The following is a 24,572-nucleotide window of genomic DNA, read 5'->3' as shown; positions in this document are numbered from 1 at the left end:
CCCAAAAGGTTAATGAAGTGAACTGCACCCCTATCAGCTCAAAAATGCTTTTTATTTGCAAGTCTAAACACTTTTATGCTTTTCCCCCCGTCTTCTATTCATGCGTGTATATATATATATATATATATAACATTTTTATTTATTATTGTCAAGGTAACTTTGGATAAGAAAAGATCACATTATTAAATATTTCCTTTTTACTTCAATAAGAAAATTTCTATAGCTAGACAAATAGACAAATTTAACACTATTTTAATCTCTCATAAAATTAATGATGATATACGATCCAAATCTTAATATTTTTATTTTTCAGTCAACAATTACATGTCTAACTTTAAAAAAATTCAAACAACAAATAATAATGCTTGATAATAATTAGTATCTGAACACGGTTCATACACGGCCATAGATAGATACTGAACTATCAAAACCAATAAACACCTTAAGATAATTTCTACTTTACAAGATTTACATAATCTTACATGAAGAGGAAAATGAGAAGGATACATCCTTCATGTTTTCCTCTTCTGTTTGGAATCAGAAATCTCTCAAATGTAAAGATGGCAGGAGAAATCTCTAACCTTCTCAAAACTGCTCTTTCCTGATATCCCACAACAGTAACCAGATCCAGCTCATTTTTACTTCATCATTAGAGCTGTGCAATCTGATCTTCTTTCAAAGAAGAAAAAATATATAAAATTTCTAAACGATATCTTAAAACTGTCTTCCTTTCTTTCGAACAGTGGTTCTCAATCTCTTTTGCCCTACCCATGCATCCCTTTCACCACTGCTAGATGATCATACTCCCCTTTCCAAAACTTGAAAAAAATATGTGTTCTTGAAATACATATTTATTTAAATTTAGATTATTTTTATAATCTGTTTTATAAAGTTAACAAGAAAAATATACAAAATGCTGATGACTATCAAAATTGGAACTAAAGTAACTTTTTATATTCATAAACAAAAACTAAATACTTAACAGGTAAGTAAAATGGTGACACATGAATATATGAAATTCCACCCCCCCCCCAAGAGGGGAAACTCCCACCTGGTTTAAAGCCATTTAAGGAGTAGCCATCAGTTTTTGCAGGTTGTTAAAAAACGAACTGAGATTAGACATGATCCTAGGAACTTCTAAGCGTAGATTTTATTGCCGGTCCAACTATGTAAAGCTAATAACCAGCTCTGAATAATTTCTACATAAGTAAGGCTTATTGATTTGAACTATTATCAAATCAATTTCCCAACTTTAAAATGAATTACAAGCAGCAGCTATCATTATAAAATATAAATATACTTGCCTTCGTAATTATGGGCATTCAGAGCATGAAAATAAGAACATTTTGTTGCATGCAGTAGTTCTTTCATGCATAAAACAAAATCACTTTTTGCTGCTATATGCAAACAATTATTTCCATCTTGGTTAGGTATGTTTGGATCTCCTCCCTTCTGGAGAAGAAGTTTTAATACTTTTTCCTTGTTTAGTTTTACAGCTAAATGAAGTGCTGTCTAAAAGGGAAAAATATATATATAATTCTTCATTAATCTCAAAATTATCATAGAACAGAAAGAGAAAGAAAATATCACACACCTGCCAACTTCATTACAATAAAATATAAAAGATTATTTAGAAATAATTCAAAAATAGAGTAAAGTAAATTTTGTAGAGAAAAGCAACACATTTCTAATTATTTTGAAACAATTACAAGGAAAAGAACTTTTCATAAAAAAATAGTAAATAATATATGTGTATTTCATTTTAACATAATTGCAGTAGCTTTTTTTGCTTGTCTTAAGAAGTAATTTAGAAACTGCACTTTATAACATTAATTTCTTGTTGAAATTTCAAGAAGAGAAAAATTAACATGCCAAATAAAACTGACTCAAAAGGAAATCCAATAGAAAATCAGACGAAGTGCAGAATCACCCACTTATTTGGCATGTTATGTTTGGTGCTTTTTACAAGAGAAAGAAGAATTGGATTTTTGTCAATTTCCTTTGACTTTTTAAGTGAAAATACATTGATGTGTACATAGACAAAGTCAAGGGAGTGTGCAATGCTGAATTTGTGCAATTCTCTAGTGTTTTTTTAAGTGAAAATAGGTCGATGTGTACATGGATACCGAGTTTGTGCAATTCTTAAAAATGCACCAAGCAGTGATTCTGCATTTTCCCCGAAAAATCAATGATATTTGGCATAGATTTTATTTTTGCAAAAGAACTTTCAGTGATTCCAATACTTTCACCTCCTTCAATTACAGAAGAAAGTGATTTGAATCAATGGAAGCATTACTGCTAAAATCAAATCTATGCCCATTGATTACCACTGCATTTTTACAACTGCCAATAGATATTCTTAACAGTCTAAAAAGGACTTCTTTTACATGTACAACCTCTGTTCAGGAAGTTTGCTGCACGACATCACAGTTCTCATGTCATAATAGTGTGTAGCCAATGTATTCCATGCCAGACAGGTCAAGACTGGCCTGAAATAGTTCCCAAGTGGCACTGCTGCAGTGAAAACAGCTCATTGTACATGGAAGGTATTGTGCCTGCAATCAAAACTCAAAATGAATCATGAACAAATATGCTGTTCTGTTTCATACTTCGATCACCTTGAAGTGTGCGTTCAAGTAAATTAAACATTTCTGAGAAGGGCGGGATACCATTAAAGACTTCTCCCGAAGTGGTCAGCCTGCAACTTCATGCACCCCAAACAATGTCCAGGAACATTGTGCGACAGTGTGAATGATAGTGGAAAAAGTGAGAACAAGTATGAGATGCCCCACAATTTGGGTAAATGCAAGCTTTGCTCCCAACTCGTGCCCCACACTTCGACTCACAATGCAAATTTGGAACAATGCAAATTTGGCCTGACGCCTGGGGTCACATCGAAACTCAAATTTTCAGAAAACCATCATCACAGGGAATGAGACCTAGTACCTGAGGCATGACCCCGAAGATAAGCATTAATGTACAGAGTGGCGAAGTCCAGGGTCGACAAAATGCAAGAAGGAGTGAGGTGAGATATCCCACATCAAGACAATGCTTGTGGTGTTCTTCGACACTTTGAGTCTCCTCCATAAAGTATTCCTCCCTCAGGACACCATGTCAAATGCCACTACGTATGTGGAATTACAAAAAGGCCTGCTGTAATGGATCAAGTGGGTACATCTCCCAGTATGTCAAGGAAGGCAATGGGAGACCCTACTCCATGACAATGACCGGCTCTACACTGCCTTACTGATGCATCATTTCCGGGTCGATTTGGAATTACCTACCGTACTCGGACTAGTCTCCCTCAGACTTTTTCTTGTCATCATTTTTTTTGGCCATCACTTAAGACACTACGCCAGGAGTTTCCAGAACTTGTACAACCATTCCCAGATGTTTAATACCACTAATGGGGAACTTCAAACTATAGTAACAGCTGTTTTATGTAAGACGACAATGTAGATATATTTATCAAACATTCTGGAAGAAGTTGCAATAATAAACAGGATGAATTCAAATGTTAAAATATCAAACTTTCTGAACAGAAGTTGTAATAATAAAGAAGATAAATTCAAATGTTAAACTGATATCTGTCAAGAATCAATGCAAGACAACAGTCAATTCGCTTGAAATATAAGTAATGACAAATCACCAATCTAGCATAAAAATTGGATGCCTTTATAAAAAATGGCAAAATTCATAAAATATAAAGTTTCTCTATTTTATTGACATATATATATTACTACGAATAAGAACGACTACATTTTAAATGCAGTAAATGATTATATCAGAATCTAACTTAATTTTTGCCTTTTTATTAGAAACAGTTTCTAAAAGTTTTTATCTAATAATATTCTTTTCAGGCAATGTATTTTTTCCATGTGTGTAACTAAAAATACAAAGAGTCCCACGTTTAAAAAATATGGTGGTTAAAAAAATACAAATAACAGAAGCTTTTTCAATTATTCATTATACAAACGGAACAGTTTGCATAATCAGTACATCAGATTTGTACTCATATCATCTGAAAGAAATGATATTTTAGTTATTTTTAATTCACAGAAGACAAAACTTTCATTAGACTGGACTAGCTGGAGAGTGACACACATTTATTAAAATTTCAGCTGATTCTTCTAATGCTGTTCATGCAAATTTTTCTTACAAAGGATGTATCTGATGTTCTACTTTTTGACATATTAAAAGAAATGGCATTCACTTGCAAACATTTTGTATTTTTCAGAATGTAGTAGGAAACAAAAATCACACACCTCTTTGCATTTATTCTTCAAATTCACAACATCTTCTGAAATGACATTTAACAAATGTTGGATTATTTTCAAGTTAACATTCTGGCTACTGACTGCTATATGGAGTAAACTAAAAAAAAGGAGAGAAAGAAAGGAAAACACATAAGAAATTTTAAAGCTACAAAATAATACTCCAGATATTGCTTCATATAAATACACCATATAGCTGCTGTAAGCAATTAAAAATTTTAATTCTTACGAGTTTCCGTGATCATCTTGCAGAGGTATAATATTTTGAACAGAGAGTAATAAAGAATTAACATCTCCAGTTTGAAGGATACAAGCTATAAGTTCTCGAAGGCACTTATGGGTACTCTCTGGTTTCCAGTTGACAACTTTTCTACTATTATCATTTAATGATAGAGATGCCACTTTTGCAACTGCTCCATCAATATGAAGGTTACTGTCTGTATTGTCAATATTCAAATCATCAAAATAAGTTGGATCTATAAGTAAACATTCACAAAAGATTAATATTGGTTTTAAAATATGTAATTATACAAATAATTAAATTTTAATTTCATCCATAATATTTCAAAAATGAATGCATAAACATACAGAAAATACATAAACAGATGAGTTGCTATGAACTTCACACAAGTTTGTATATTTTTGCAGAAATCAATATATATGCAGTTTTATGCTTTAAAAAAACCACACACAATAATTTTAAATCGATGAAATTTAAAAAACAGTTTGTTTCAATTGTTTCTATTTAGAAACATGCAATTCTTAAGTTTAATTTTATTAACTGCATTTATTATGATTTACTCACATTACAATAGATGTCTACGGGGTCAAGGAAAAAAAAAAATGCTATAGCAAATGGTCATTATATCAAACATACTTCAAAATTTAGAAAAAATAATATTGGTATGTTATTCTGTTAAAAAATTTCCAATATCCAGGAATTTATTATTACCGTAATTTTATGTGTTTAGAATTTTAAATTACCACAATTTTATGGGTTTAAAATTTTAAATTACAGCAATTTTACATGTATAAAATTTTAACTATTTATAATAAAATCAAATAATTAATAATTTTATTTAAAATTACTGCTCGCATTTAGCATTCTCCTTAAAGAAATGAGCAATTTTCCAATTAATGGGATGCCACTTAAGGGATTATCACATCTAGCGATGGTCCCTTTTCTGATCTGCTGATTGTACTGTAAGCACAAATAGCTATGTAAATATTATTTTTGAATATTATATTTACTTTCTGCAACTGATTACACACGGTGCTTCATGTAATTATCTACCACTAATGTGTATAACCATTTACTGACTGTACTGTATGCACAAAAAACTTATGTACGGATTGTTTCGAATATTGTATGTACTCTCTGCATCAGATTATACATGGCACTTCTCTGTATGTAACTACTCACCACTAATATACTACCATCTACGGATTGTACTGTAAGCACAAATAGCAACATACAGTTTGTATCGAATATTGTATCTACATCTGCTTGTACACGGTACTGTACTATATGTAATTTTGTAATTACACTCTACAATTGTTTGCACACGGTACTTTACTATATGTAATTACTTAGCACTAATATTTATCACTACTTTCTGATTATAATGTATGCACAAATAGCTTTGTACAGATTGTTTTGAATATCATATATAATCACTGCACTTGATTATACACAGTTTGTACTAATGTCAGCTTTACTTATCCACTACTATTATACCTAATCAAGTACTTATGTTTAATGATATACCATAACATTATGCAATCATGTTCTGTAACTTCTGAATGCACATTGTAGCATGAAAGTGCAAAGACGTTTATGTATAACAAAAATTGTGACACTGTAACATCTTAAATATTTTTTATGTGTTCCCAGGCTGCGTAATGGAGTTCTGTTTCTGCTGTATGGGCATTATTCTGATAGGTATAACCTTAGGTTGGAAGCCCTTACAACAGTGATCGGTGATCAGTCCCTTTTCTGAGAAACGATATTCTGGTAGCACTGGTTTAAACAAGAGGATTCCTAGAAAAAACAGCTCCGCTGGAAGTGAAGTCCCATCTAGCTATGGAAATGAGGTACCCGCTACGAGGAATTTTTTTAAAACCTCGCCGAAAATGTTTCATCTGCAGCTATCTGGAGAGAGATCAACCAATACAACGAAAGTTCTGCTTCTGAAGGATCACGTGATCCCAATCTGGGCAACAATCAATTACCATTTAGCTTTCAAGTCTGTTTAGTAAGTAAAAATGGTAACTTAGCTACGTAGGTTTCATGGAAATGTGCGGGTTCTCAGAATTGTTCCTTTCGATGTCCAGTCCTACATAGCTGAAACATGTGTGATTATGACTTAGCATCGAACATAAATTTTTGCATGAAAACTAACAGAAGACAGGAATGGCAAACTTGATCATACATATCGCTTCATGAACAGAATGGCTATTTTATTAAATTTAAACAAATATAAAAAGTCAGGACAAATACAAAAATTTATATATAAGAATACATACAATTATTCCAATTTTCAGATGAACAATGAATTATTTCTGACTGCAATTAACAGAATTCTACTAGCATGAATTTGTGATACCAGAAATAAATAAAACAACTGACACAAAAGAACAAACAACAGCCACAAAAGGAATGCATGAACTTTTCTGAACCAGCTTTCACTCTGTAAACCTATATTCTCAGAGCATGATATTCACTGCAATGACATTTCAGTATTTCGGTACTAGTAAAACTGGCATGTATTTTATGATTTTCAAGACAAACTCTTTCATTATAGGTGATATAGAAGTTTTCTTTGGAAGAATTGAATGGCAACTGCTAAATTATTACATAATCCATATTAATTCGCTCAAACTCACAGAGGGAAAACTAGTGAATCAATGTTCATCCTTTCTAATTATTCTCAATGAGCCGCTCAGATAGTATAGTGGCTAGGGAAGTGGTGTAGATGGTATAGTGGTTTGTTCTACTGCAGTACTGAAGCGCCTAGGATCAAATCCCACAGTAGGCATGGCTGCAACTGTCTGCTCCTTTACAGGAGGCAACAGTAGCTGCCTATTAAGTGCCTCCACAATAAAACGGCCATCACTGTTGTCCTTAACAGTGGCCGATGATAAATAAACAATTGCCTGCCACTGGATTAAAAAAAAATATTCTTAATGGTATCACTGCACATAAGGTGACTGACTCATAAGGTCAAATATATAGGTTACTTACTTCATTTGGAGTTTTGGCATAAAATGTAGTGTTCTGATAGTTTTTGAATGGTTTTGTTAATCAGAAAATATTACTTTAGAAATTTCAAAAAGTCCAGTTACGTTTATTGCACTTTGTACCAACACTCACAGAATATCACTTCAGTTTGAACTTGGGAATGATAAACGAGGTACATAGAGTAGCAAAACAATATTTCCAAATATTTATAAATACATTTGTAAACAACTATCTATTCATTGCATAGGACAGAAATACCATCAAATGTGGCCAAAATTCATTTATAACTGTTGCGACTCCTATTAAGTTTAGCATTTCTTGTTTCTTATTATTTAACAATTTGTTTTGTAACTCTGTTTGATGTATGAACATGGCAACCAGTTTTGTTTTCAAATGTTGTGATCCGAAAATTCTCGTTATAAGTAAGCAGCTGTTAAGTCAAAAAATATGTATTGTTCGTTAGACATTCTTTGGTTAAGTTACATTATTGAGATACTTAATTTTTCATTATTAAAATATATGGATCATTTGATCATTCTGCTAAACTCCACATGTAAATAGTCGCATTAATATGTACGTGTTTGTAAAGTGAAATAAATTTGATATTAAATGAAGTTGGATTTCTGAGTCAAAACAAAAGTGGCGTTAGGACATTGTACTCTGCATTAAGTAGTGAACCAGAAGCCATTAAATTTACAAATTGAACATTACTTTATTGGAGGTAAACCATATAATTTATTGATTTATTGAATTTTTGATTGCTTCTGAGTTATTTTATACTAAGTTTTGCTTCATGTAGAAAATTTATGTTCAATTTGATATAGTACGTTTAAGAAAGATAAAATGACTCTAGATTCAGAACAAACAGAAATTCAGGATAAATTAAAGGCTGATCAATTGAAACTTGAAACTAAGTTACAAGCAGGAAGAACTAATTTACGCTATTTCTTTACTAAGGCGCCGAATACGTTTGTCAATATTCATCGTAAGATTGATGTCGAAAAGGACATTCATATTCAGTTTGGCAAAGTTGTCTAGAAGGTACAGCGTTTATTTAAAGTAGATTAAGAAATTAAAAATTTAATTAGTTTTACAGATCAAGAATATGATGCAATGGAATCTTACAGAGACAAATTTATTGAAATAAGAGTTATATATGAGAAGAATTATAATCAACATTATGAAGGTAAATCTGTAATTTCTAATAAGCTTGCATTTGATAATTTAAAACTTCCGAATTACGTCTTAAGGAGTATGATATTATGTCTAGATCATGGGTTGCATTTGGGGGTCAGTTTTCTTGAAGTAATGAAGATGAAAATTTAAGAGAAGAAAAATTTCAATATCTGCTTTCTTCCTTGAAACCAAAGGATAAAGCAAGTGATATCGCTGAAAGTTATCCACCTTCCAAAGTTGAAAGTTATTGACCATTTAAAGTCCCGATTTGGCACAAAGGACTTATTGATTGAAGATCAGATTTGAGACCTTCGCTGGAGATAAAAAAATGTTTTATTTCAAAAAGAGTTGCCACTGCTCGCTTTCAAATGGTTGAGTTTGTTAATAAGAAATATGTTTGTTAATAAGTTTTACAAAATATGAAATAAAAAGAGCACTGCCAAACACTAAACATATAATGGTTATATAAAGCCATATTCTGACGTTGAGGAAAGCATGTGATTGTATGTGACATCATTGTATGATGAAAATTTTTTATTAATGTCAGTATTTCAAATAAATAGCTGTTGTTGACAACTATTTTTTGTCAGGGATGTTTCCGTAACTGGCACTTAGCAAAATTTTGAATTTGTTTACATCAGAAGAGCGCGTATGTGCAACAGATATGGTAACCCTGACAAGTGTTGCAACCCACACAGGGAATTTTCATGAAGGAGGAAAAGGGAAATTTTCTGTTTACTTTTCGAATATTACGGTACGAGTAAATAAAGTTTGAAAATCGCAAATCAGTTATTAGTTCATATTTTCGCAAAACGTTTATGGAGATTTAAATGAAAATATAAAATTTTATTCTATTTATTCTCAGTTACCTAGAGTATGTCAAAATTCTACTTTATAATTTTCTACGGTAAGAGTAAATAAAGTTTGAAACCCGCAAATCATCATTTGTTCATATTTTCGCAAAACTTTTATGGGGAGTTAATTGGAAAAAAAAAAAAAAAAAAACTTTATTCTATTTATTCTCAGTTATCTAGAGTATGTCAAAATTCTATAATTTTCTATGGTAAGAGTAAATAAAGTTTGAAAACCACAAATCATTATTAGCTTATATTTTCACAAAATGTTTATGAGGTCCAGATTGAAAAATCTCTTCATTACAGCAAATTAAAATGCCTGATTGGCATTTAATGCATTTAACTACATATTAAATGAAAATATTAAAGTAGATATGAAGATGCATTAAATATCGTTTGGACTAATTTAATTATGTTATCACTTGTTTTAATAACTCTGTATTCTTAAATATATAGCTATGCACATTTAGTTTTTCTCAAATGTGATACTTCCCTTAAAATAAAATTTACAAATTATTTTAATAAAAATTATTAAGCTATCCTTATTTATTTTTAGATGTCTGTACACTTTTTTACTCTGCACACAGATACTCAGAAAGTTACAGGGGTTGGACAAAAATATGGAAACATCTTTAAAAAACATGTTTCTTTGCTTAATATGGTGTAGGAAACCCGTTGGCATCCAAAACAGCTTGCAGTCTTCTCGGAATGAATAAATACACTTCCTGTATGTTTGCAAGGGAATATTATACCATTCTTCCTGCAAAACGGTGGCAAGTTCAGATAACGATGTTGGCGGTGGATAACGAGAACGCACTTTCCTTTCCAATGTAGACCACAAAGGTTCGATAATATTCAGGTCTGGTGACTGTGGTGGCCCGGGGAGATGGGACAACTCATTCTCGTGCTCAGAAAACCAGTCCTGGACAATGTGAGCTGTGTGAACAGGGGCTTTGTTGTCTTGGAAGACACCATCACCATCGGGGAACAAAGTTTGTACCATGGGATGAACTTGATTGACCAAAATGTTCACATAAGTCTTGGCAGTCATGGCCCTGACACAGTTATCATGGGGCTAGCAGAGAACCACGATATGGCTGCCCAAACCATAACAGAACCCCCCGCCATGTTTCACTCTTGGCAACAAGCAGTCTGTATTATAGGCTTGAAGGCTTGAGATGGCGTTCTCCAGACGTAAACTCGGCCAGAAGTGGGAAACAATGTGAAAGAAGACTCGTCAGACCATATTACTCGCTTCCACTGCTCTATAGTCCAGGCTTTATGACTTAAACACCACCTTTTTCTGTTACGGGCATTAGCATCACTGATGAGTGGCTTCTCAATTGCAGCACACCCAGCAATTCCTTGTTTATGAAGCTCCCTTCTAATTGTTTTGGTACTCACGGGGTTTGGTAACACAACATTCATTTCAGCAGTAACTTTTGCAGCTGTGGTCTTCTTATTTTTCGTCACAATTGCCCTTAATGATCGTCTGTCACGATCACTCAGGACACACTTTCGTCCGCGTTGTGATTTAGCAGATGATGTTTTTCCGCTTTTCAAATATGCGGAATAAATCTTCGATACAGTACCTCTTGAAACACTGAACACCTTGGCTACGTTGCTTACGGAAGCACCTAGCATACGTGCTCCAACAATTTGCCCACGTACGAAGTCTGTTAAGTCTGACATAATACAATGACAACCTCACATAACAGTACTCTGACAACAACTGAACTGTTTAGCACATTTACGAAGTTCATACATATTTCATTAAAATCAATCTTTCTTTTCAAACATGCATTTCACAAGGTTTTTCCATATTTTTGTTCATTTACTGTATATGAGTATAGATAAAAATTATTAATATTCCCTCCCAAGTCAAATGGATATTGCTGTAGTGCACGATTTCAAAAAAGTAAATCATCAGAATATTAAGCTGTCTATTAATGTCTGAAGCAAAGAGATTTTTCTTCAATTCGAGCTGTGCATAAAATTTTTCCAATGCATTAAATCTCTGAACTGGAATAAGTTAATTTACTATTGTGGAACTAATATGAAAATAATATTGTTGATAATATAGTAGTGCCCCACCAAAAAATTTATGCTGGGAGAAGAAGCACAGCTTCGATGACACCGCAAAAGCCAAATGAAAAGTGGCTTAATTTTTACTCTTTTCTAAGTTCTTGTTTTTTGGATGTTTGGTAGTTCAGAGTTGTTTTCCCTGTCCAACTTCTCTCAGAGAGGGAAAACAATTTTGGACACCATCTTGGATCCAATCGCCAAGGGCCAGCTATGAAAAATTTGCCGAATTTTCAAGCACTTCTCAATATTTTTGGAAGGGAGAAAATTTCTGTTATCAGTATGAAAGTTTTTATATCATGAGAGGCATCTCTTGACATCTACTGCAGTCACTGGAGCATACTTGAAGAAAAATTTCATCACTTATCATTAATTCTTTTGAGAAACATTAGGAAGCATCATTTTAAAAATACAGGCAAAAGTCTTTAATCCGGACGTCCATAATCCGAAATGATCTATAATCCGGACCTCAAAGCTACAAACTTTCTGCACATGCATAATAATACCTTTACGCATGCGTATAATATGTTTACGCATGCGCATTTAATGTATAATGGACGGTATAAGCTAAGCTAAAATTATCTAATTATCTATTTCAGTTAATGTTGCAGATTGCGTTGTTCCTTAATCTACTAATTGGATCCGGCTTATTATTTTTTGCAGTCTGTTAGAGCAATTTTATAAAAGTAAGCTTGAACTTTAAATTACATGAAAACGAATTTCTGGTTCTGGAGCTGCCAAAGGATCTACAAAGTGAAAGCATGTTTCGATGTCCATCAAACAAAAAGTGGAATTGCTGCAAAAAATGGATAAAGGCATATCCTTTGTTTCTCTAATCATTCCGAAATCTGTTTATCAATTTTATGTTGCTCTGCCGGGGGGGGGGGGGTTGCGGCACACAATAATGAACTGGAAGTTCATCTGTCAGTTTTTATTTTATTTGCCTTATAATTCCTTACTAAATGTAGTATTTCATCTTGATGTACTCCATCTTTGATATGATTTAAATCAAATTCCTCATCATTATAAATATCACCAATACACATCAAATAGTTTTCTGGTTGCAATTTTCTAATTTCGACTATGCGTAATGTATGCTTTACGCATGCGCGCATTGAAAGAAATGTTTAACAAAGTAAACAAATAAATATTAAGCTTTTTTTTATTGTAAATTTTGATACCCTTTATATCATAATTGCTCTTTTTTTTATAAATTATGGTTTCATATTTTTAATTTTATAATTTCTGCATGCCATCTTACCAGATTTAAACTGATGATCTATAATCTGGAAAAAACGATATTCCGGAATCGCTGAAGTCCCGACGAGTGCGGATTAAAGACTTTTGACTGTACAAAGCTCTGTTTCAAACATGACATGTGAAGGGACACTTTCTGTCTCAGCCCCTTGCGAAGAAATTTAAACAAAATATGCATAGGTACATGCTTTGAAGCAAAGCTAGCACCTGTGCATTCAAGAAGGCATATTAGATTTGCCTGGCCCTGCTAACTGCTAAGCTTTTGTCCCAAGGATACTGGGGTTCAGTCTAAGGGTCTTTCACAGCTCATCTTCCTCTCAAGAGGAATTCGGCTAACTATGTATATTGAGTGCTCCCTTACCCCACAGATACTATACATTTACAAACATTCAATCTTTTGCCGGGATTTGAATCTGAGTTCTTTGGTACATCACTCAGCATCACTAACTACTATAGAGTTCAAGTGGCACAAAATATATACAGTGAAGATCTTAAAATTTCTAAAAATTTACTGTTTGGCTGAATAATGCCAAATAATGAAATAAAAGCGTAAAGTTAGGATTTAAAGATTTAAAGAAAAGCTTTGTAAAATGCCTTACTAATGACATTTCCTTCCAGATATGGAAGGATCAAGACCTGACTTGGTTGTAGCTGAATAAAATGTCCATTCAAGAAGATGATGTAGGCACAGAACAGAGGATTTGTTGTAAAATTTCAAAATTTCTCCTAGCCTTAGTCTAGCTTTTAGAATTGTTGTAAAGTTGGCTTTAAAAACACAATCTTTAAAGTTAATTAAGTTAATTCAAAAGTTTGAAGTCTCTCTCTCTCTCTCAAACCTGCTATTACGCTCAGCCGTACTCAGGCCCTTGATAAGCTTGAGAGTCAAATAGAGTTAAAGGGCCAACTGTTTGTTAAATCTTAATGGAATAATAAAGGGTTAGTTACAATTCCATCTTGTTGTTTCTTATCACATGAATTTAAGTTATTATATGCTAACTAGTTCTTAACATTCGTCACTTTCTACAGTAACTGAGAATTACACTAATGAAGATCTTACAATTTAAACAGAAGTTCAAAATTTTGTTTATATACTTTATGAACATTCTATGTGACTCCCCTTGGTAACATGGAAAATATCTAAGCAGTAGTCCATTTCACCCCATACATTATGAAACATATCTGGAGTCACCAGCACATTAGAAATGTACATCTGGAATTTTTTTTTCTCCCCCACAGAAAACATATATACAATGTCTTTCACATAATCAAATAAAAGAAATCACTGAAAACAATTCCAAAACTCAAAATGTGCATTTCTAATGCACTCGCATTAGTAACTCCATATTTTCTTCAGAATGAAATGGTGTGGTTATTGATAATATTCTTTTTAATTAAATAGCTATGTCACATGTAATCGCTATATTCATTTTAAATCACTACTTTGAATACTTACCAAAAAAAGTTACATCATTATCGACAAGATCTTCAGACAGTTTTGGAAGAAACTCAGCTAAAAGTTCAGTCACATTTTTATTCAGATCTTCTTCATTTTGTGAATGTAAACCAATGTCTTCACCACTTTGACGCATTGAGTAGCTTTCTTGCATAGCTTCATTTCCTGGTTCTTAAAAATAAGCAAATTTATATGCATGTCACTTTCAAGAATTAGATTCTGTATTTTAATATGTTATATTACTTTCAGTAATAAAAAAATATATGGCATCCTACCTAAAACTAATGTTAATTCTTACAATACAGTAAAATTCTGATAATCTGATAATACCTGTAAAATGCACTCATTTTTGGATGTAAATAAATCAAACTGCTGTTTTTAGAAAACGGTAATTTCTTCCTTTTATAAATATGTAAATATAGAGTTTATTTATCATATATTTTCATTAAAGAAGCAAATTTATTTTATTATTGAAATTATTTAGCATTTTATGTGCACACATCAGCACTTATTTTACACAAATCATGAATGTGAAAATTTTTATTTTTGGATAAATGATTACTTTTATTATGTTGAATGTATATTTTGCTGGTAGTTAAAATTAACTTTATGAAGTTAACTTACATAAAGTATTTATTTATCCACAGTTTTCCAGATATCAAGTTCCAACTTAAAATGCAGTAGGTATGTTTATATTACAGCCAACCTTGGAACATGAAAAACAGGAACAGCCGCCAACATTGCAGCATGAAAAATAGGAAGGTTCCTTGGATGAAAACTAGGAGTTTTGGGCAGATTTTAGCACTGTGTGGTGATACTACTTTAAAAGAATCCAACTATGAGATGCACTCAAATAAAGTTGGAACTCAACTATTGAAAATATATAGACAAATAAATTTTAAGCATGTTAACATATACATATAAAAATTCTTTAAACATGTTAACAACATAAGATAAAATTTAATTTTAAAAGACAGCAGAATATACACGAATATGATAGGATTAATTAAAACAATTTCCAGAGATTCACAATTCATGTTTACCATTAAAATTAGAGCACTGCCGAGTACCTGAAATATGTTAAATAATTTCAACAATTAAAAAATTCACTTCTTCAGTCTACATATTCTACAAATATAATGTAATTTTATGTAATAAGCATATTTGTGAGAGAAAACTGGCATGCTGAAAATTGAAATTCTGCTTGCATCTGAAAGTGAGCAGTTGCAAATTATTAGAATTCTCTCATACAAAATGTTACTGCTCATTTACAAAATAAATACCGTATTTATGCGAATCTAATGCGCCATCGAATCTAATGCGCATCCCCATTTTAAAACTTTAAATAATAAAAAAATTGTTTGTCGGCGAATGTAATGCGCATCAATAGTATGAGGAATTTATTGAATCTTTAGTTGCAAACAGTGCCAATTTCCGTTGCCGCCACAAGCGAACATTGCTCTCAGCTACGTTGAACTCTCTCCCTGCCTTTCTATTACCATTTTTTTCAGCATAAAGAATTACTTTACGTTTGAAAGTAGCGTCATATGACATTCTTCTCTGTTTGCCCTCCATTTCGTGACTACGTACTCTGCAGTTTGTATCCTCTATGCAGTAATGTGTCAACGATAAATGTAACGGTAAATGTAGTTGAGAAATACAGTAATCCATTGTTACAATTTAAATTTGGTTGACGTCATCGGCGAACTTTGCACTCGAATCTAATGCGCACCCCAATTTTGAATACTTCATTTGGCCAAAAACGATGTGCATTAGATTCGCGTAAATACGGTATTATCAATTTTTCAAAATGACATTAAATACCTAAAAAAATCAGCTGTGTTGTTTAAAATCTTATAAATCCAACTGATAATAATTAGGGGTACTTTTCCGCTTTGCCGGAGCAAATGATAAAGTTGCCAATAATGGTACAACTGATACCAAACAGAATATCTTCACTGGTAACATCTTACACTTTATTTTCAAAACAAGTTGCAGCCATTTCTTGTCAGATTGATTGTTTCTTTCAATACTGACATAAAATTTTTACAAGATAGTTAAATTTTTTGCCCAAGACCATTCAATTAGGATGCAATCACACCGCTCACCGGAAGGCGAAAATATAGAAAGGCAAAATCAAGGGTTAAATTCATCAATTCTAATGAGAATGCACTAGCGAAGTAAAGCACTGCGGTTTTACATAATTTCTGAGTAAGCTACTCGTACGAATTGGAATAATTCTTGCATTTAAACTATTATTCCAAATTAAGAATTAACTTGAAATTAATGTAGATAATTACTGAGAGAATTAGATTTTAGTAGCGTAGTTTACGTGAGATAAGATCACTTGGGGGTCACATGATAAGAACCGGCGAATCAGGATGTTGAGCCATGAAAGCTAGTAAATTCTTAAATTAATGTCTTTTTACAATTTTATTGTCTTTATTTATTGGCGTTTTACAAAATTTTAAGCCATATTAAAATCAAACCATATCAAAATAAAAAATTCTTAGAACTAACATTTGTTATGTGTATAGGATATGCTGTCGCCAACAAAGTCTGCTAGGCGAGATTTCACCAGTGAAATGGAAAAGTACCTAATTAGGTGATTCACATTTTCATCCAGTCAACTCAAAACAGTAATTGCAAATGCTAGATATTTATTGCAATGTAACAGTGGTTCTCAACCTTTTTAGCCCCATGCACGTCTTTCATCGTTGTTAGAAGATCATCTCCCCTTCATTTCCAAAACTCAAAAAATACACACATAAATTAATTTAAATTGAGATTACTTTTAACTTTTTTTACAAATTGAACAACAAAATGCATAGAAAATATTGATAAATATGAAAACTTTTATTTTATATTCATAAACTAACATAAGTTGTATTTTATATTCATAAACTAACATAAGTTGTATTCTGCACATAAGTTGTATTCATAAACTAAGTAAACACTTGTAACATAAGTCGTAAGTAAATACGTGTAACAAAACTTGCTGTAACATAAATTGTATTCATAAACTAAGTAAATACTTAAATTTTAAATTAAAGGCTGACTGCATTGCCCCTGAATCTTTCCTTCATCAGGGAGAATTCCCCCCCCCAATTGAGAAACCCTGTTAACAGACTTATTTTTAACCCCTTCGCGCTGACTGTCACGTATACGTGCCAGCAACGAACACACTTATCTACTGGCCGACACGCAGGCGTGCCAGAGCATTGTTGTGTTTTCTACCGACTGTCACGTATTTATGCCAGTACCTTGGCAGAACTAAACTATATTACAAGATTTAATGATGAAATTTCAGTTCAAAATATAGAAAATAAAAAATAATAAGCTATATTAATTGTATTCATTTGGCACCTAATAATAAATACAATTTATTTTTCCACTCATATTAATATTTAAATACTTTAACTTAAATCAAAATTCTGAACATTTTCTAAATTTTCATTGCATAACAGTTTTCCCTTAACATTTATTCCAAGCAAAGTAATTTAAGTAAAAAAGAGGCACATTTCTGAAATCAGAAGACGGGAAATTGCTTCATGCAGTCACCTTTAACAGTAAAAGCTTAACTAACCCGCATACTCGGAAATTGCCAAATATTCCGGATAGTAACTGGAAAAAGAGGAGTGGGGGAGATTGTATTCGTTCTTTAGATTTCTCGGCTAAATAAATGATTTTGACATTTCGATATGTGCATCATATAAAAATAGACCAACAGAACTGAGAAATAATCTGCTTAGAAAGCACAGTAAAACTCTTTTAAGTGTTCATAAACAAATCTCAGACTGAAGATCAAAATTAATTATCTCTCCAAAATACTGCAAACGTTATTGCGCAGCGTAATTCTTCCACATGTGATATTACGCAATCGGAATCAACAGCTGCCGGTATTCGGAGAATAAAGAACTAAATAAAGAAAAAGAAACAGACTTACTAATCTGGGGTGTTTCTGATTCTAATTTTCAACAGACTGCGTTAACCCCTTCGCGCCAACTGTCACGTCTACGTGCCAGCAACGAAAACACTCATTTCCCGGCCGACACGCAGGCGTGCCAAAGCATTTTCCCGTTCACTACCGACTGTCCCGTATTTGTGCCAGTGTCCTGGAACGTTTTTCAAACTATAATTTCTGCCACAAGATGGTGCTGTATGTCCATATGGTTTCAGATACATGTACATTAGACCTTCTACTCGAAATGAGAGAAGCATGACTCACATACACGTGTTTTTGATTATATAAATAAAAGAGGAAATAAATGTTTCCGAACGGCGTGATTTATGACGTCTCTTTAAATCGCACTTTATTCGCACGTGGTAGTTGTTTATTTAAGTACAGAAGTTTTATTTGCGCTAAGGTGTTGGGTATTTTGGTTTGCAGTTCAGTTTTTAGAAAATAATTAGATCTTGTTAGACGTGAATTCTTTGTTTTTACCGTTGCAATGTCGAAGCGTCGAAAATGTTTAACAGAGCATGAAATAGCGGAAATGATGCAAAATATTTCAGATATTGATTCCGAAATTCTTATATTCTGATATTGATTCTGAAAGATTAACTGAAAGACATTTTCCAAAACTTTGTTCAAAAGAAACTGATAAGAAAATGAGACGACGATGCTTCGTTTGTTCACATTCCCGGAAAAATCCGCCAAAATGGCAAATGAGTTATTACGAGTGCAAGGAATGTAACGTAGGACTGTGTATAGATCCCTGTTTTCAAGTTTTTCATACGAAAAGAGAATTTTAAGTAATATATTTAGTTTTCAGATGTATAATGTTAAAAGTCATAAAATGGTGAGTAATTAAAATAAAATGTGTAAAATATGCATTTAAACAAGAAATAAGGTAATTAAAGTATATATATAAAAATATCTATAAAGCATAAGCTGTTTAAATACTCTATAAGCATTATTAAACAATGCGTTGATACTTCGGAGATTTCATGGATTTAGTCTTAGTAGCAAAAAAGCCCCCAGCCCTGGAGAGATGCTCGCAGAAGACACTGCCGGCCTCCGCGATAAGCGCGCGTTTTCGCTACCCGGCTCGAAGGGGTTAATAAAAACTACTTCTAAATTAGCAGAATACACCACTTACCAATCAAACTGTTTGCACTTAAAGCACTCGGAGCTTCTGCATTACCATCCGAAGACAAATGTTCATATTTTTTATCAATCATATTTCCAGCAACAGAAATCTGAGTACTAGCAGGGAAATTATGACTAGGATTGGGTTTTTTCCTTTTTTTAGCTACACTTGCAAAATCTGAAAAAAAGCATCAGAAAATGCAAATATCACTAGGAAGCAAACAATTATATAAAGAATCATTTTTTTTTTCAATCATGTCTGAATAGATGTGTAACTGTTTTGAAACTCTGTAATGAACTAAACCTACAGTAGCATAGCAGTATAGAATTTGCCCTGATTTTTAAATTATAACTTTTGTTTCACATTAAAATATTTTTGGGGGGGGGCTCATCTACTTATGATGCTTTCAAATCTCACATACCTTTTCTGTTTATCTTTTAATACATCCCCCTCTTTTTTTTTATTTTTAATAGCAATAAATACTTTCTTTCCTTCCACCGACAGCGAGGCAGCCAGTCCACTGGGTAGTTAGCATATCGGCCAGGTAGCCCCGCTGACGGAAATAACTTGAACAAAATAACACACGTATAAATACATATTGTGCTCAAGACGACTGCTGGGGGCAGTGCAAACAAATGCTGGACGAAGACGATAGTGCATGATGGAAGAAGGGTGCATTGCGGGTGTGAAGAACAATTTCAGTTACTTATTTACAGAGTTATGGATAGGTGGTTACAAATACTAAAAGTAATAAGAAGTAAAATACTAGAAAGTAAAATAATACATAAATTTTTTTTAAAAAAAAAAGCAAAACAGTGGAAACAATACATAAAATAAGGCAAAATACATAGTTCAAGGTTCATAATTCAAGGTTTACAGTTCAAGGAGATAAATATATACAGGGAATAAGAAAAGCCGAATAAGCTAACTTAAGATAAAATTAGTTCACTACAGGTACAGAGCATACAGGGGCTGTGCTGGTGACGAGGATGGTGGCTGAGAATTACTCCAGCCAGTCTGAGATTTTGCGTGCAATGTTTATGCAATCGCATATGCGTTTCAATGCATTGCAATTTTTTTAAGTAGCTTCGGCCCATGCATTGATGTGGTTTGCTACTGGTTCCCTAAGATGATATTTGGCGGTCTCTCTGCAAGCGAACAGATAGTGGTCCGGATCTCCTACCATCCCACATGAGCAATGCTCGTTTTCGCGTCGTCTGAAGCGATGCAGGTAAGTCATGAAGGGACCATGTCCTGTTAGATACTGAGTGAAGTGAGACGAGCCAGATTTTAGAAGCTGGCAGACTTTTGGAAAAAGTCTGTAAACTCTTCTGCTGGTGGTCTCTGTCTCCCACAGATGTTGCCAATGTTTGAGTAATTCTCTCTCGAGCTCAGCTTTTAAGAACGAACCCGGGAGAGGCACGTCAAAGTGTGCGAACGTGGGGGTCAGTTGCTGCTCTTTTGGCTAATGCATCTGCAATTTCATTACCCAGTATTCCAGTGTGGGCAGGTACCCACTGGAGTTCAGGCCTATAGTATTTAGGTGTTCTTAGTAAGAGTTTTTGTATGGCCCTGACGAGTGGATTTTTACTACATGTGCCTTGGATTGCCTGGAAGCTAGAGGCTGAGTCTGAATATATACTAGAATAGTTATTTTCCAGTGCGTAGACAAGTGCAGCTTTTAATGCAATCAGTTCAGCCTGAAAAACTGAGTTGTGGTGCTTAAGCTTTCTTTCCCAGGTCTTTAAGATCTGGTTCCCAAGTAGAACACAGTATCCGCTACCGCTGCCACATTCTCCTTTGGAACCATCGGTGTAGATTGCAGTGGTGTTGAACCACGTTGGTGACCTGCAGTTAATCGAGATGTTGAATTCGGCCGTGTGGCAAGGTGGCTCGGGAATGCTTTGCTCATAGTCATGAAAATTCTACCTTAAGTTAAGCCTCTTGCAGTAAGATATTGTTTGGTATTTCCATTTTCATAAACAAGAGTTTTGATACAGCCAGTTTGCTAATTCCTTCCAAGCACTAAAAAACTGAACCTATTCTTGCAATGAATGTTCTTCTGCATGTTGTCATTTGCCATTTGCCCCCCCCCAAGTGAACTTGGACGCATCCGAGTTGTTAAGACTATAACCAGTATTTTTTTTTTTTTTTTTTTTTTTTTTTTTTTTTTTGATTGTATCATCTGCCACTTTAATCTCATAAGCAAGTATAGATATAGCCAGGTTGCTAATTTCATACACAGTAAAATCTTAAACTACTATTCTCATAACAAAATGTTTTTCTTCATATATCACTTGCTACTTTTGTTCCAAAAGCATGCTTCAACATAAGTGAGTTATTTTACTATTATAATTATACACTAGTATTTTAGGATCATAATCATTTGCAAATTATGTTGCATAATTTAACAGCATCTTTCAATTTGTAAAACAAAGTCATAAAAATGTAAATTGTCAATGATATTTTTGCAGTACAGTAATCTTTTCCCTAACATAAACTCACTTAAGGCAAACACTCGGTTAATATGAAGAAAATTTTGGTCCCAATAGCGATGAACATGATCTTACAGAAAGTTTTATTTGTTAATGTGAATTTTGACTAGCATGAATCACAAACTGTCTGTTGATCACATTATATTTTTTCATTTAGCATAAACTTTCTCATTTTGCCCCGTTTCTTTCTCTGCTAGAGTTACAGAAATGCTGCATCCCATTTAATTGAAAAACTCACAAAATAAACTATATTCTTTACAACACTGCTCAACAAACATGATAATAGCATCAATTATGAGCTTCAATCAAAAAATGCAATTCTGTGTTCAGATGTGCTTTTTCATTTTTTAAAAATCAGCTGGTACAACTAGGGTTAAACCATTATGCTTCTGCATCAGGTTCTGGAATCACATCTATGCAATTTATAGTGCTAAGTATGAAGATGTGCCGCCCAGTCGGTATAGTGGTCAAGGAAGCTGACTGCGATGCCGACGGGTCTGGGTTTGAATCCCGGAGAAGGCATGGTTGTAACTATCCGTCCCTTCATAGGAAAGGTGAAGGTGGCCCACCTATTAGGTGCCTCCATAACAAAGAGACCACCACATCCGGCTTTGTATAGATTAATGGACTGGGTTACATTTGTAATTGTTCACAATCTGCCATTGGAAAAAAAAAAAAAGTATGAAGATGTTGAAAATTTACTTCTAGAATGGCTCAACCATATGCGCACTTCTAATGTACCTTAAAGTGGACCTATAATTCAGTCAAAAGCAAATGAGATTGCAAAAAATTTATACTTTCAAGGTTTCAGTTAATCCACTGGTTGGCTGTATCAATTCCCAAACAAAACAAAACAAACAAACAAACAAACAAACAAAAGGAGACAATTTCACCTTGAGTGATTTGTGGTCAAGTGAAGGCCGTGAAGAAGGAGCAAACAATTGGTTACATTAATTTGACCAAGTGACAGAAAAAAGCATGTTTTTTGTGATGTCTACAACATGGGTAAAAACAGACTTTTTTACAATCTTTTGCCAGTCATAAGATTTTGAGAAGACATGACGATGAAAACTTCTGGTGCCCCATTATACTTGCATCCAAACATGAATTAGTAGAAAGAATGATACAAGACTACCATTTACAAATTTTACATGCTCGTACTCAAGTTCTTTTGACCAATATTCGTCAAAAATTTTGGATAATAACAGGAAGAAAAACAATACAAAGAGCCATATCGATGTGCATTCGTTGCAAAAGACACTCAGCAAAAGCTCCTAATACAGTGTCTTGTCCTCTCCCAAAAGATCAAGTCAACAGATGCTTAGGCATTTGAGGTGACAGGTGTTGATGTAGCAAGACTTTATTTAAAAAATAGAAAAGCTTGGATCTTGCTTTTTACCTGTGGAGTTTAGCGTGCGGTTCATTTAGAATTAATTGAAAGCTTATCGACTAATGGTTTCTTCCTGGGATTTCAAAAATTTATAGGACAAAGAGGATGGCCTAGAGTAGTATACAATGAAAATGGCCCAAATTTTGCAGAGGCAAGGAATTTACTCCAATCTGTTGACTGGGACCAAATTATCAGAAGTTCTTCGACAATGAAAATTCAATGGAAGTTAAATCCACCAACCACAGCATGGTGGGGCGGCTGGTGGGAGAGACTGGTTCAGATGATCAAGAAATTATTGAGAAGAGTCCTGGGAAAAGCATTACTTTCACAACTCCAGACCATTAACATTATGAGTCAGAAGATTCCACCGATTTATGTGCACTCACTCCATCTATGTTTATTCAGGATGTTCGAACTGATGGTGTACCAGATCTGGACAGTTTGGCTAAAATTAACTTATCGAAAATATGGCAATACCACCAAAAATTATGTGTAGAATTTCATAAAAGATTAGAGATGAATATCTTGGATTGTTAGAACATCGACCAAGGACCGTACCTTAGCAAACCATACAGAAAGATGATTTAGTGTTTGTAGAGGACGACAGAAGGAAAAGAACAGACTGGCTTATAGGTCCTGTTGTAGAAATGTATCCTGGGAAAGACAACGAAGTACGTGTTGTCAAAGTGAAAACGACAGAGGGTGAATTCCTAAGACCTGTGAAATGTATTTATTCTCTCGAACTTGATAGACCTAACTTGTTTAGTGTCTTGAACATGAATAGAAAGAACTCTGCAGATGAGTGTGACAGTGATATGAACTATCAAACTAGATATGCACTTAAAACTGTAAAACCTGTTACGTATTTTTAAATTGCTATATTATTTTTTTTTTTTCTTTTCAGTATCTTAGAAGTTTAATTGTCCTAACTGTAGTAAATTGGAATATGTTATCTGGATATGGTATGAAAATGTTTAGATGTGTAATAGTCCTTTGTAAGTATTAATTTTTAGAACATTAGTTAATTTTCATATTTGTGAACTTTTGTTTGATTATTGATAAATTTTGTTTTGATTTTCCCATGTAAAATAAAAAGGTGGGGGGATGTACTATTCTTGCCACTAGATGGCAGGCATTCTTCCTTTCTTTTTCTCTGAGATTTGGGAACGAGATTAGATTTGAGCCGCTCTGAGGAGTGTGAAGATGAACTTAGGATTTCAAAACCAACTAAAATGTACTGTCGTTAAAGTAATTATC

At 33.4% G+C, this 24,572-nt stretch overlaps 1 protein-coding gene across 9 annotated transcripts in view; it reads right to left on the bottom strand.

Moving 5' to 3' along the window:
* The window catches only part of Rel (nuclear factor NF-kappa-B family member relish), a 161,206-nt gene that overhangs the window by 81,916 nt on the left and 54,718 nt on the right, over positions 1 to 24,572 (bottom strand). For 8 of the 9 annotated variants that reach the window (XM_085814642.1, XM_085814644.1, XM_085814645.1 and 5 more), the window contains exons 10-14: positions 19,440 to 19,607; positions 14,338 to 14,508; positions 4,504 to 4,750; positions 4,266 to 4,374; positions 1,305 to 1,512 (exon numbers count right to left, since the gene is read on the bottom strand). In XM_085814642.1, the coding sequence (XP_085670768.1) occupies positions 1,305 to 1,512; positions 4,266 to 4,374; positions 4,504 to 4,750; positions 14,338 to 14,508; positions 19,440 to 19,607 (903 nt within the window). The remainder of the gene's footprint in view (positions 1 to 1,304; positions 1,513 to 4,265; positions 4,375 to 4,503; positions 4,751 to 14,337; positions 14,509 to 19,439; positions 19,608 to 24,572) is intronic. The other variant, XM_085814647.1, reaches the window with a different exon arrangement.

Source organism: Stegodyphus dumicola, chromosome 4 (assembly GCF_044657685.1).
Source record: "Stegodyphus dumicola isolate Sdum_Otavi_A_Nest chromosome 4, ASM4465768v1".
Lineage (NCBI taxonomy): Eukaryota > Metazoa > Arthropoda > Arachnida > Araneae > Eresidae > Stegodyphus > Stegodyphus dumicola.
Note: the sequence above shows the minus strand (reverse complement) of the source record. Positions and strands in the feature narration are given on the sequence as shown.